This window comes from Pecten maximus, chromosome 5, assembly GCF_902652985.1.
Source record: "Pecten maximus chromosome 5, xPecMax1.1, whole genome shotgun sequence".
Classification (NCBI taxonomy): domain Eukaryota; kingdom Metazoa; phylum Mollusca; class Bivalvia; order Pectinida; family Pectinidae; genus Pecten; species Pecten maximus.
Genome location: NC_047019.1, coordinates 16,535,897 through 16,549,675, shown reverse-complemented (window position 1 = coordinate 16,549,675; position 13,779 = coordinate 16,535,897). Strand labels below are relative to the sequence as shown.

Genomic DNA, 13,779 nt, shown 5'->3' with positions numbered 1-13,779 from the left:
TAATTTATTATCTATTGGTCTCTGATATACCATGGAATGGATGACAGCAGTTTATGAATAAGAGAGCAGATTGATTCTCCGAAACATGATATTCAACACATTTACCAGCATTAACCTACAGCAGTATAGACTCGCTAACGCTATAGCTATATGTGAATGATCACCGTTATATAGATACACATGATTTACATAAGTATACATGCTTCACAGGTAATACTGTTTTGTTTTTAAGTCACGGTACAGTAGATACACATGATTTACATAAGTACATGCTTCACAAGTAATACAGTTTTGTTTTAAGTCACGGAACAGTTCACACAATGTTGGGATGACAATGACGGATCAACTTTTTTCTATCATAAGGCTGACAGGGTGATGTTAATTATAAAAGGGAGGAGTCGATATTCGGAGTCTATGGTTTGAGTATATTGGAGTGCGTATGAGATCAACAATCCATGTATATTTATATTAGGTTTATTTCTATGTCCTTACAATTATACAGCTTGTGAAGAAAGTGCAGGAAGTAACAGTCTAGTGTCCTGATATTAATGTGTGTATATATATATAATGCTTTAAGATCGCGTTGCAAGTACTTATGATCATTATTTAGCTTCTAGCCTAGTTATACACAAATTATACCAACAGACGTGGAAATCCAACAAAGTTGTGTTCTAACCTATTACATAGATACACGGCCCAATGACTGTCACACGCGTTTAGTTATTGTCGTTGTAGGTTATATATAAGGTTGTGGAGGAAGCTAACCCAGGTCTTACTGACACTTTGGTACAAGGCAGTGCATCAGATACACACATGTAGCCGCGAGTTCACACACATTCCGTACAGACGGCTGGTCCAACCTAAAGCTAAGGTACGTATCACATTTCAAAATGTCTGAGTGATTTTAAAAGCAAAATCAGATTTTAAACATTTAATTATGCTTAATGAACATTACATTATCATTGTGATTTAAGTTAATAATGACAAAATGTCCTCGAAGACGATATACCATATCAAGGTAAACTCGGACAGAGAATGAAGTATTAAAATGGAGTTTGCATACGATTATTTGAATATTTCTCAGGCAGTATTGTATGCGTTATAAACATTTAAGGCTGGTACATGAGGTAATGACCTCTTTATCATGCTAAGATGACCACCATCGTACAGGATAACGGGTACCATTAGGCTGTTAACTTGTCAAGACCGAGACCGCCTGTCGTGTGTAATCTTCATCAATATAAAGATTCGTAGTGAAATTCAGTGTACAGTTATGAGTCATCGCAAGTGAGGAATTTAAAATCCAGACATAAACATGGACAAGAATTGAATCGAACACTGGGTGATTTTTCTTATTGAAAACTTCTTTCTTCAACTGTATTTAGTTGCATTGCATTCACTAATGGTTATAATGATACGAATAATTATATAACCCATATTGTATTTATGGTATTTTGCTGATAGCTTGTTTAGGTGAAGTCTTTTCTTCAATTTCTCTTTATTCCACCTACATTGTGCTTTCGGCTACAATCATATTAAAATTTCTAGTAGATATGGAATTTCTTGCCAGGCATTGATATGTATACCTGCATCAGAAAATCCTCAATGTACAAAATTAGAAATATATCCTTACATGCATTGGATGTCTGACCTCATTTGCTTTTAAAAGGAATTTGTTTTCATTACACGGGATTCACAGCCAACGCCTTTAATATCTGGTATATCTAATCAAGATACAACGAAACCACCATAGATAATAAATAAATATTGTCGGCGGTTATCGTATGCTACTTTTCAATACCAAAGATGATATTTTGTCTTGCTATGACAGAAAATGATATGTACAACGCATGTATATCTATTATGATTAAAACTATATCAATTAAATTATTCACTGGTAGCTAGGTGGAGTGAGGGCGCAAATAATAGCCTGAACATTTCTAACGAAGACTATATTAGAACAATGTAATTCGAACCATCTTGCTTTAGTTGTTGTTAATGGGAAAGGTCGTCATGGCAATGCTCTAGATTGTTATGTGTCAGATTGCGATCTGATACAGGTGTGTTATTTCGTGTCGAAGGCGAAAGGATTCCATAATTTTACTGCTGGCAGTTATGGGAACCATAATTAAATACATTTTTTATTACCAATTGCAATCACTAGTCTTGTCCAGAATCAGGTTTATAAAAATGGAACGAATTAATATCTATGAACTTCTCATGCCAAGCATCATGCGACATTTCTTTATCTATTACTATACCCAATTTTTTGAAATGTTACTTGACTTTATGTACAAACTTGAGATAGCTGGCTGGTTGATTTATTTTCACTCGCAGAGGATTTCATTAACTTTGTATGGCGCGTTTAAACTCTTATGAACTGTTATATTTTGGTTTACCCAGTGTCTAAATGAATATTATTATAATTTTATATAATATCATGGAAGTAGTCTTTCCCCGTTTTCTGTAATTTTGAGTTTGTTAAGGACCATTCAGTAATTCTTCTGGGTTTCCACACGTTTGATAAATACAAATAATGTAACTATATGACGTATTTTTACTCATAATTCGTACAATTTGTACACGGTGGTTTAAATGTAATATAAAAAGTAAAATTCGTGACTTTTTAAGTAACCTCGTTTATCTACAGATCATGACGATTGGGTCGCAAAAAAGACGTCATCGCCGAACACAAAGTGATGGTCAAGACGTCAGGATGAGGATAAACTGTCGGAAACATAGACGTCCTCTCAGCATACCCCTACAACAGTTCGACTCCATAGGTACAGATAATAGAGAACAACAGAATAGGGCGTATTTTTACTCATAATTCGGTGCTTATAACATAACCAATGTGGTAATAACTTTTGTTGAAAGTTTATGGTATTTTCTTCTCGCAGTGAACGTGCTGAGGAACTCCAAGCTGTCAGGATAACATAGTAAATCGCATAGACAGGATAGCAAATATATACCCCATACACAGCATAGCAAATATATACCCCATACACAGCATAGCAAATACATACCCCATACAAAGGATAGCAAATATATACCCCCTACACAGGATAGCAAATATATACCCCCTACACATGATAGTAAATATATACCCCATACACAGCATAGCAAATGTATACCCCATACACATGATAGCAAATATATACCCCCTACACAGGATAGCAAATACATACCCCATACAAAGGATAGCAAATGTATACCCCATACACAGCAGAGCAAATGTATACCCAAAGCACAAGTAGAGACAAAACCATTCCTATTTTTTTCCTTTCTTCAGGTTGGAAAGTATGGTTGATGTAACCCCGCCAATACATGTTGTCTGATGTAGATGACAGTGTACATACCGTAATAGTGATAAAAATGTCACGTATAAACTCCATTCGTTATTAGGAAAATCGTTACATAAACCTCGTCAATTTCCTTTCACAATTACGCCATAGTTATAAACCAATGAAATTGGTATGAGGATGTACTCAATATAAGTCACATAATTTTTGGGATGGTATGTTTTTCCGGAAAACTTCCCCATGACCTTCAATTTGGCTTCAAGTCGAAATAACAGATAGCATATTTCAAGAAATTTTGAAATACATTGTATTGATTTTTATCATATTGGTAGAAAGCTATTTTAAATACGAAAGAGGGCAACGCTTTACCGTTAGTGCATTACTTTTGAGTTCTACATTAAAACATAACTATAAATTACTATTAAATGTGTTGTAGATAAATAGGCTTATTCAACTTGAGGTAACATTGTCATACTGTTTTCATATACTAGATAAGTAACCATGTGGTTACTGTTCTTCCAGTCCTCAATGACGACGGAGGTTTGCTGGACGGTGGTCGGTTCCATCCCAGTCCCTCCCAAGCATCCATGTCGGCAGACCTTGGTGATGTGGCTTTGGATGACTCGTTTCAACGAGAGGTAAGTTATTGACCTCATTCAAATAAAGGAATCCTTACAATAGGAAGTAGGTCCGTGGTCTCATTCAAAAGGGAGCTAAATCTCAGGAACTGTTACAGTGGAGAAAATGACATGGTATAATCCTAAAGGAGGCAAATATCACAAATTGTTGCATTGGGAAGAAAGCCTATGGTCTCCTTCTAAAGGCACCATCTTATCTTAGGAATCGTTACTAAAGAAATAAGGTGTCAGGTCTCATTCCAAAGAGAAGTGTATCTTGGGAAACGTTCTAATGGTTGGTAGGTCACTGGCCTCATCCCAATAAATGTAGGTAATTGGACGGTTTCCATTGAGGTAATCACTGGGTGCGATCTTACTGGAGATATGTCAATGACAATAGTGTGTGGATTTATTGTACTTCGTAATGCTGAGGGGTACGTTTACGGTTGTGTTGGATCACAATCCATGCCAGCTGATTCGCCTTCCTTTGGAATAGATATTTTTTTTTATTTTCAAAGACATTTGTGTTGCATAAATACATAACACCACATAAACAAACATACACCACTTTCATACGATATGTTTTGCGATCATCATCATTATCATCATCATCATCACCATCATCATCATCATCATCATCATCATCATCACCATCATCATTGTTTGTGCATATTGCAAGAAATGCCCACATATTAAAATACTCGTGTGACATCAACATCATCATCTATTAGATTATATCAAATAATATCATTTTAGCTAATGCTTACAAATATTGCTATGTCAATACAGGTGGCAGAGAAGACCAAACTCTTTTTCATAGGAAAGCAGGAGGCGGAAATAGAGGTTTACATCGATAGGATCATAGCCCGGGAAGGCAACAAAGACAGAGCATTGCTGCACGTGGTCTCCACTATAGAGAATGAACCAAGAGTGGGTATCAAAACAATATGACCAAACCAATTATACCAAACATAGACTAAATCACATTCTGAGTAACTGGCCTTATTCTCTTCGTACTTTTTTTTCAATTGTTTCCATGAAAGTCTATATTTTGTTCTTGTTTTGCACTCGTTATAAAGATTCTGAGTTAGACTTAGAATACTTACAATAACAATTTTCAACAACTGAATTACGAGCTATTTCAGCAGGAAATATTCCTAGAAACTTAGCATTAGCTTTATGAATGTCTGAAGTATATTGTCACCATGGGCATGAAATGATACTAGATACTAGTAACCTAACATATAGCACCATGATTATTTACTAGGTGCAAATGCTAGTCAACACCCTCCTTCATAGGGGTGCCAACCCCTCGGCTAGTGACCAACATCTTCGGACACCCCTTCACTATGCCGTGGAGAAAAACTTTAAGGGTGTGTGCATTAAATTACTGGAGCATGACGCATGGCCGAACGCGCGTGACCATGACAACGTTATGCCATATACGATAGCTTACGACAACAGCAACGACGATGTAGCATCTTTGTTGGTACTATATATGCCAAATATTGAGTGAGTACATTCAATTTGTGTATTTGTTAACATGTGTATTTATACCAGTATCCTTTATAATGTGATAATAATACTCAAGGAAATCAAACGAGAGTAGTTCAGTTCACTACCTAGCTGACATAAGCTTTGGTCGTAAACACACAAAAAGAAAACTAGAAATCCACATACAAATAAAATTGAAAGATAGTGTTACATTATGCTTCATAAAAGAATATAGTTCAGTATGCTATGCGCATTTTTCTCGTGAAATGATCCGCCATGCAATACGAAATTTGTATATTGATAAAACCACCAGAAAGACAATTTAATTTTTAATATGTGATGTTCAAATATTCGGGTACTTCGTTTGCATGCACATGCTAATACATGTAGATGGTTCCATTCACGGTGGACAGATCAATAGGAAGTTACCCCATCTGATTAAAATCATCTGATCAGGGCTACTACGCTTGATCACAGTAACGAAGCCATGAACAGATGATTTTTATCAAATTTTAAATCACCTTTCATTTTCATTAACTATATTTCAGGGTGAGACAATTATATATCAGTGATGGACACAAGGCTTCAGAGTTCAGTTTTCACATTCTGCTACAGAAAAATATGCAAGTAAGATTCCAGAGTTTATCTTGATGTTAGGAGTCATCAACTCTTCATATTACTAAGTCAAACGTTAAGATTTGTTTTGTGTATTTGTAATAATATAGTACATTTATATTAGATTTTGTCATATTTTTGCAGAAAACTGTATTAGCAGTATTAGATTGCATGATCGATCACCGCAGTCCGAGTGGTCACATGCGTGTGTACTATCAGGTGCTGGATGGGGACGAGGAGGGGAGATCACCTTTACAAGAAGGTTTTAACAATAAAACCAAGTCACCCCTTCAGGTTCTAGCAAAGGGAGGTAATAAGGTAAGAAGTGTCAGCTATCATTATCTATCAGAATTTGCGGACTTTTTAATGGACATCACGTATTATTCATTTCAATTATGACACGGTTCAGAACACAGATTCTTTTAAAATCTAATATTTAAAGGAAAAAATGTTTATTTATTAAATTGTGGGTCATTTGCACCTCTCCTTCCCGATTTTGACATTATTTTTTTTTTTTACCTCTTTATAAGTTTCGGTCGACTCCAAGCTATCAAAACTATTTAGGAAACTAGCTCTACCGTATCGTATCTAAGTATAGATCTGTTTCGAACGCTGTAAATAACATTTGTGTCTTTTGAACAATCCATTGAAAAGTTCGTTATATGAAATTCAGTTTACAAACATTACTAGACATATATCCTTGTTTCGATGATTGTATCTTTAAGAATATTGTGTACCATGACGTGGTTCGTCTCCTGATCAGACGCAAGTGGAAGGAGTATGCTAGATTACGCTTCGAGTGAGTCAATAACCTTTTTTATCGTTTTTATCGTAAAATTTTTAAATTGATTCCAGTTGTCAGATCAGTTTCTTTTAACAGACTTTTACTAACTGATTTTTAACAGCTTAACCCGTGTATATGAATTGGTATTGTCATTCTTCAAACTAACCAGACAACACCTTCATCTTCACTTTAACCATGCTGTTATATGTGCCCAATTCGAAAAGACTAATTGTTTTTACTGGCCTTATATATTCCAATTATTAATGTTAATACTATGCATAACTTTATTCCAGGGTGAACTCTCTAATCTATTGTTTGACGCTGGTCACGATGACGTTCTCGGCGATCGTTGCTGCCATGAGCCCGGATCCTCTGAAGTACGACATGCCTCTCCAAATCGGTCGAGGTGTGTGCGAGGCGTGGACTATTATCATTATACTTATGACGCTCTTCCAGGAGTCAAACCAATTCCGAAAGTATGTCATATTGTGTTTGGTAAGGATATGATGAAATGGTTACCAATTGTTGTTTTTAGTTCCAAACAAAGTTGACACTTTTCCAATGACTGTAGAGTTGTTATTTTTCTACAGAAAGGGCGTTCTTCGATCCCGAATCGCCTCTTACAATCATGCAATGGGGCAGCAAATACAATTCTAACGCCCTACTTGCAGGGCAAAATAAATAATATTTTCATCAGTATGTATTAATACATATATACATATATGAGTGTGTAGTTATTTAGTGTGCAACATTTACTTTTATATAGGTATTACAAATATACATAATTAATCATTATAATGTGATCAAAGACATTCCGAGTCTTAGGTACAGTTACATGAATTGGTTGCAGACAGCGCCTAGAGTACTGGTCAGACGCCTTTAACTGGATAGACATGTCGTCTGCTCTTCTACTTGCCACTGTGGTACCTCTCAGAATTACGGACAGGTCCGAACAATGGCCGGTCTTCTCCATAGGGTTCCTGCTTTGGACGCTCCGCATCTTCAAATACGCGGCTGTATTCAGGTGAGTAGTAGAATTCAGGCCATCGTAGGAAAACCTAATGGAATGTATTTTTAAAGTATTGTACTTGAACAATCTCTGCCTTGACAAAGTAAAGACAAGGAAAGAATAAAGACATATTAACGAAATCATATTTCTATTTGAAATCGATAAAACATTGGCAAAATATTATCAAAATATACATTTGAATGAGGATACGTTAAAAATGTACAAAAAAGGATAAGAAGATGTGTTCCGAAGGGTGGTTCCTTACAAAATGTACAACAAGAATAAGACTATATATGTGTGTGTTCCGAAGGGTAAGCGTTCATCGACGACATACACTATGATAATCTAGATCCAAGCATGAAGATCAGCACGTCTAAATGTATATCGTTTAAGGAAAAAATAGTTCCTTGATATGTATTCACAATAAATGGAAAAAATAACTATATTACAAGAACTTTCTGCATCTCTTGCAGACAGACAGGTGCTTACGCTCAGATCCTATGGAGAATCTTAGTCCATGACTTCATTCAGTTCACCATTGTGTTCACGGTGATCCTCCTAGCGTTCAGCGGTTCGTTTATATTGTCGCTCCGTGGTGAAGATTCGCTCAACACATATGAGGACACCAAGTAAGTGATCCCTGTACATGGTACTACTTCAGGTGGTAACCTCAAAAGACTGTACAAATGACATACAAGTAGTTAGTATCCTATGTTTAATTTTAGCTATAAATACAGTAGATTTCATGTGGCGAATAACTAATGTAGATCTACGTGAAACAGATGCATTACTTAATGTACATCTACATCAGACAGATGCATTACTTAATGTAAATCTACGTCAAACAGATGCATTACTTAATGTACATTGTAGATCTGCGTCAAACAGATGTTTTGATATTCTAAGTGTTCGTGATGCTAGGGGTACAAAGCGTGGAAAGCAATAAGGGAAGCCAGGGATGTCGAAGTGGTCTGATGCAAATTATTTGCAATCAAACGGGAATGCACATCAACATTCATGTATGTTAGATTCAATTCTAGCATACTGTCACTTTGGTTAACTTCATTAACTGTATGACCTTCTCGTTACATATTTGGAATTCTCTCACGTTCATCGTTGGTTTATTTACAGTTCCTTTTGGAAAATTCTCTTCCTTGGAGTCCGTATTCTCATCGAAGCGGAAAGAATCATTGAATACAATGAGCTATCGTAAGTTTGTTTATTATAAATAAGGCACATTCAAAAGGATTTATATTGTATAAGAATTATAGAACATGGCAGATTCAAAAGAATTTATATTGTATATGAATTATAGAACATGGCAGATTCAAAAGAATTTATATTGTATATGAATTATAGAACCTGGCACATTCAAAAAGATTTATATTGTATATGAATTATAGAACATGGCACATTCAAAAGGATTTATATTGTATATGACTGATAGATCATGGCACATTCAAAAAGATTTATATTGTATATGAATTATAGAACATGGCACATTCAAAAAGATTTATATTGTATATGACTGATAGATCATGGCACATTCAAAAAGATTTATATTGTATATGAATTATAGAACATGGCACATTCAAAAAGATTTATATTGTATATGAATTATAGAACATGGCACATTCAAAAAGATTTATATTGCATATGACTTTATGTGCTGAGGCAGATGTTCATGTTTTTGGAAAAAATAATCTTTTATATTTTTTTATTGACTTTAATAATAATTTGAGTTAATATTTCCATTGAACATATTCTAACGAATTGCTGAATGTGGTGACAATGGCCTTATCTAGTCCAGTAGATATTGATCCACAACTGAGTTTGTTTTACTTTTATTTCAAACCCGAACTACATTCTACAATGACTCCAGTCTCAGATTAGTTTCCTTAACATACCTTAATTCTCATGAGCCATGCATTCTCTGCTCTTTTCGTGTATTCATTCATTCATTCATTCATTCTTGTCTTTTTCAGGCCGATGAGTTGCATCTTGATGGTATTGTTTCTGTTCACGTGCTGTGTGGTCTTGCTCAGCATCCTTATTGCTCAGCTCAGTGACACGTACCAGCACGTGCAACAGGACGCGCAGAGGGGATTAGAGGTCAATAGGGCGTGGATTGTAGCTCGTGTGGAGCTCAACAGCTTCATGGTGGGAAAGGTAACGGCGTTATAGGGTTTCAAATGGCTTTGATTAGTTATGTTCAGCGTCAGCTCGGTTTTCATATCATGGTATAGATTTACACAGCGGCGCTGAAGAAGCACTAAATATGATAATACTATATGTTTAATTGTTCCGCAAGGATAAGCGTCTTCTTATTTCTTCATTAAACATATTATTACTTTAACTTGTTCAGGATCACCGCACCAACTACTACAAAGAGTACGAGGATATCTGTGACATCAAACACGTGCTGGAGCGATGGGAGACCCCGCCACTAAACGAGATGAACAAAAACATTCAGGATATCTGGGATTCGCTTCAGTCACACAAACTCAACGTACTCACCGTCCACAACCGACTAGCGCGACAGGAAACAGCCCTCATCAAATTACAGTGAGTCATCTGGTCCATTTGGTCCTGAACCATCTCCTTCAAGTGATATATCCTCATTTGTCTGATTCGCTCTTGTGAAGTTATAAGCACAAATAATTTACATATGTAAAATTTCTTCTGTATCTCCGTATCTTCAGTCCATATATATCATTAACTGAAAGAGCTAAGAAGCTGTAGGATCGACTTGTATTCATCACTGAGAATTTTTTTTTTCTTTTTGTTCAGTCTTAAATCTCTATTTATGTGTCTCATCAAAAAGGAATCGCTCAACATTTGGTCCTGTTTTTGTTTTTCAGAGAACATGTCCAAAGTGTGCTCGAGATACTACAGGCGAAATCTAACCCTGCTAGCGGCGACCAGGCCGAAGCATCTGGAGCTAATTTATCCGACGTTTTATTTGAGAACAAAGAAAATGACTTATCATAATCATATCACTAATATTTTCAAACCAAAATTATTTTTTATATACAAATTGTCATAACTGTCTGATACATTACATTATATACCGGTTTATTTCAATAAACATATATTTTTAATTTCGTGTTTTACTGTGTCTGTATTTGATACTTTACCACTTGTTAATGTACAACACGTATATCGACTTCGTTATAACCATTGGCAGCACGACGTTTACTATAATGTAATACATATTTATATTTCCACTTAATTCAGACTCCATGAACCTACCACAGTTAACTCAAGTCATTTTTCAATGAACTATATAAAGTCTGGTGTAGGAATACATTTATCGAGCTGGGGCTATATCATTTTCAAAAGTGATCATATTTATATGAAATAAATTCCATTAAAAATGATATTTGTTTTAATTCGTTATTAAGTTTGTTCACGAAAGAAATCCTGAAAGTAATAGCCATATGTAGACGAAGAGTGATGACGTACATTTCGGTAAGTTCCGTGGTAGACTTGCACAAGTCCCCATTTGTCAAGGACAAAATATATACAAAATATCAAAACATATAAATATAAGGATTAAATAAAGTTATGTTGAGGTGTATGGGGGTATAAAACTCAATAGGTCTTGAGACAAATTCATCATGAACTGCTTCGCAGTTCATAAAAATTGTCTCAAGACCTATTGAGGTTTATACCCCCATACACCTCAACATAACTTTATTCAATCCTTAAATGTTATCTGGTATGTTTCGACTTGTCCAAAATGACTTCATTTCTCGAATTTTCGCAAGTAACATCTCATTTTAAACTTCCAGATAATAATAATAAAATACAATGGTCTTTATTTTCTAAATATAGAAAACATGATTAGTCAAAGGCCAATCTTCCACATTGTTCTCTTGTTAGTAAAATACATACATTTTTGTAAGTTAAACGTTTCACATATACACAATTATCAGTAGTAAGGTCATATCACCATAAACATACGTGTATACCAAAGAATTGAACAAAAGAAACAACAGTGAAAAACAAACTTATTATTAGGCCGATAATGTTTAAATTCCGCACTATAGTAATATAATGTAGGTCAAATAAGTAAGCTAGCTGTTAATGGGTAATATTGTTCTCACTGCACATCCGCCTTATCTTACAAAGACGGTCATCGTGCAAGGAATGTAATATGGTATACTAGGAACGAAACATTGATCGATTGTGTTGTGAAATATACAAGTATATCAAATGTAAAAAAATAAAAACTTGCAATTTTGGCTAATTCATCACTTCATTTTCAAAAATAAACCCCCAAAGACTATTCTATACATAAAGTATAACTAAGCAATGTGAACACACCAAATGTGATATTCCAGAGAGATTTCTTGATTCTGAGATATCAAGTGCCAGTAGTGTCTCGGTCATAGAACATGTATAAAAATGCCAACGCAACATTGTAGTACCGTGTTCGAAATGCGACAATATGGGACGAAGGCCAATGCGCAAATGAGACAAATTGATTTAAACATATTTTATTGTTAAATATAACAACAGGAATAGGACACAAGTTATCGCAACTTAAAACGCCTTCTTCCAATAATCATTATGTACATAATATGAATTTACAATATAATACAGTATATAAAATTTGTATATGATGTAAGAAAAGACAGAGATGAGGGACAGAATGAAAAGTAAATATGTTAATGCCAGTTAATTTAGAGAGAGAGAGAGAGAGAGAGAGAGAGAGAGAGAGAGATGACCTAAAATCGATTACTGGATTTAATAAAATTTTGAACATATTGAAAAATACAGCCATTTTGTTCATCAGATAGTTTAGGAGAACCCCAGAGAATAACATTAAGAGTCACATTACAATAGCGGGAGAGATTATCAAATAAAGTTTCACGCTCTCTTCTGTACAATATACAATCAAAAAAATAATGATACACGTTTTCACACTCATTACCACATGCACAGGTTGTATCATTAATTATATTTACTCTAAACAAATCATAGTTTAAGCTACTACAAACATGTCTTAACCTTGTGTGTAAAACATCTAATTTTCTATTTCCAGTTAGATAATAAATAGGTAATATATCACGATTGTTTTCTATTTTGGATTTAAAACTACTAATGGGTGGCTGTTCTCTGACATCAATAGGTAAATTATTCCATAACCTAACAGAAGATGGGATAAAGGATTCATAAGAAGTAGACAATCGAAAATTTGGAACGGTATAGTTTTCTTTATTTCTAACATTATACGAATTACGTTCACCTACTCTTGGAGGAAGAAGATTGCTGAAATAGGAAGGAGTTAAATCATTGTGGAGTTTATGCATCGGGGCATCTAAACAGCAAATCCAGTAAAAACATTGATATTTTACAGGCCTATAAATCCCTATTATGGTGCAATGTCCCAGAAGTAACATGATGAACTTTTAGTATGTATCATGGCAAACCGTGGGATTTGCTGTTGACATGTTATTTGTTAAGCTGTTTGTAAATTTCAACAAAACGTAAGAAAAATGCATGTTTCAGGGGGACATAATTAACTCATTTGTATCCCATATATTACACAAACTTGCCATGTCGTTTCGCTCACAAGTGTCTAAAGCACAAAATAGGAGCATTGGTTTGACCAGCTTTGACGTTATTATATGTATAAACGCTGTTTTTATTTTGACCTTGAATTGCAAATGGCGGTCGTGAATGATATCACACAAATACGGCATATAAGGAGGTATTTAAAACATCAAAAATGCTCTTATTAGACAATATAAAGTATTCTTGAAGTGGCAAGAAGACTACTTTTATGAAAAAATGTTCAACCGTTGAGTTTGGGGTAAAAAATGCCTATTTCTGAAAAAGGCTGCAAACTCACCAGTTTAACAAATTGACTTTAAAATGTTCTTCTTACTATGATGAGATGTCTTAAATGTTTGATATATAGGAGTATTGTTATTAACTGAAATGCCCCCC

The 13,779-nt window shown here is 34.8% G+C and overlaps 1 protein-coding gene across 3 annotated transcripts; it reads left to right on the top strand.

Annotated features, from left to right (window-relative positions):
- Window positions 1-256: 256 nt before the first annotated feature.
- LOC117327323 lies at window positions 257-10,922 on the top strand. Of its 3 annotated transcripts, XM_033884253.1 has the most exons (16): window positions 257-433; window positions 736-871; window positions 2,651-2,783; window positions 3,825-3,940; window positions 4,709-4,849; window positions 5,187-5,431; window positions 5,962-6,040; window positions 6,173-6,346; window positions 6,754-6,827; window positions 7,106-7,288; window positions 7,663-7,836; window positions 8,295-8,450; window positions 8,953-9,030; window positions 9,807-9,990; window positions 10,187-10,386; window positions 10,683-10,922. In XM_033884253.1, exons 3-16 carry the CDS (start codon window positions 2,654-2,656, stop codon window positions 10,810-10,812), a joined length of 2,064 nt encoding a protein of 687 aa, XP_033740144.1. In that variant the 5' UTR covers window positions 257-433; window positions 736-871; window positions 2,651-2,653; the 3' UTR covers window positions 10,813-10,922. The 3 variants fall into 3 exon arrangements, with proteins under 3 accessions (XP_033740144.1, XP_033740143.1, XP_033740145.1); XM_033884252.1 differs by lacking the exon at window positions 257-433 and having other exon boundaries at window positions 525-871; XM_033884254.1 differs by lacking the exons at window positions 257-433; window positions 736-871 and having other exon boundaries at window positions 2,692-2,783; window positions 3,794-3,940.
- Window positions 10,923-13,779: the final 2,857 nt, after the last annotated feature.

Bases quoted from the DNA above. Each gene is read 5' to 3' on its own strand.
- LOC117327323 (XM_033884253.1), top strand. From the start codon at position 2,654: ATGACGATTGGGTCGCAAAAAAGACGTCATCGCCGAACACAAAGTGAT. The intron at 2,784-3,824 runs GTACAGATAATA...CTGTTCTTCCAG, and splicing joins ACAACAGTTCGACTCCATAG to TCCTCAATGACGACGGAGGT. The intron at 8,451-8,952 runs GTAAGTGATCCC...GTTTATTTACAG, and splicing joins AACACATATGAGGACACCAA to TTCCTTTTGGAAAATTCTCT.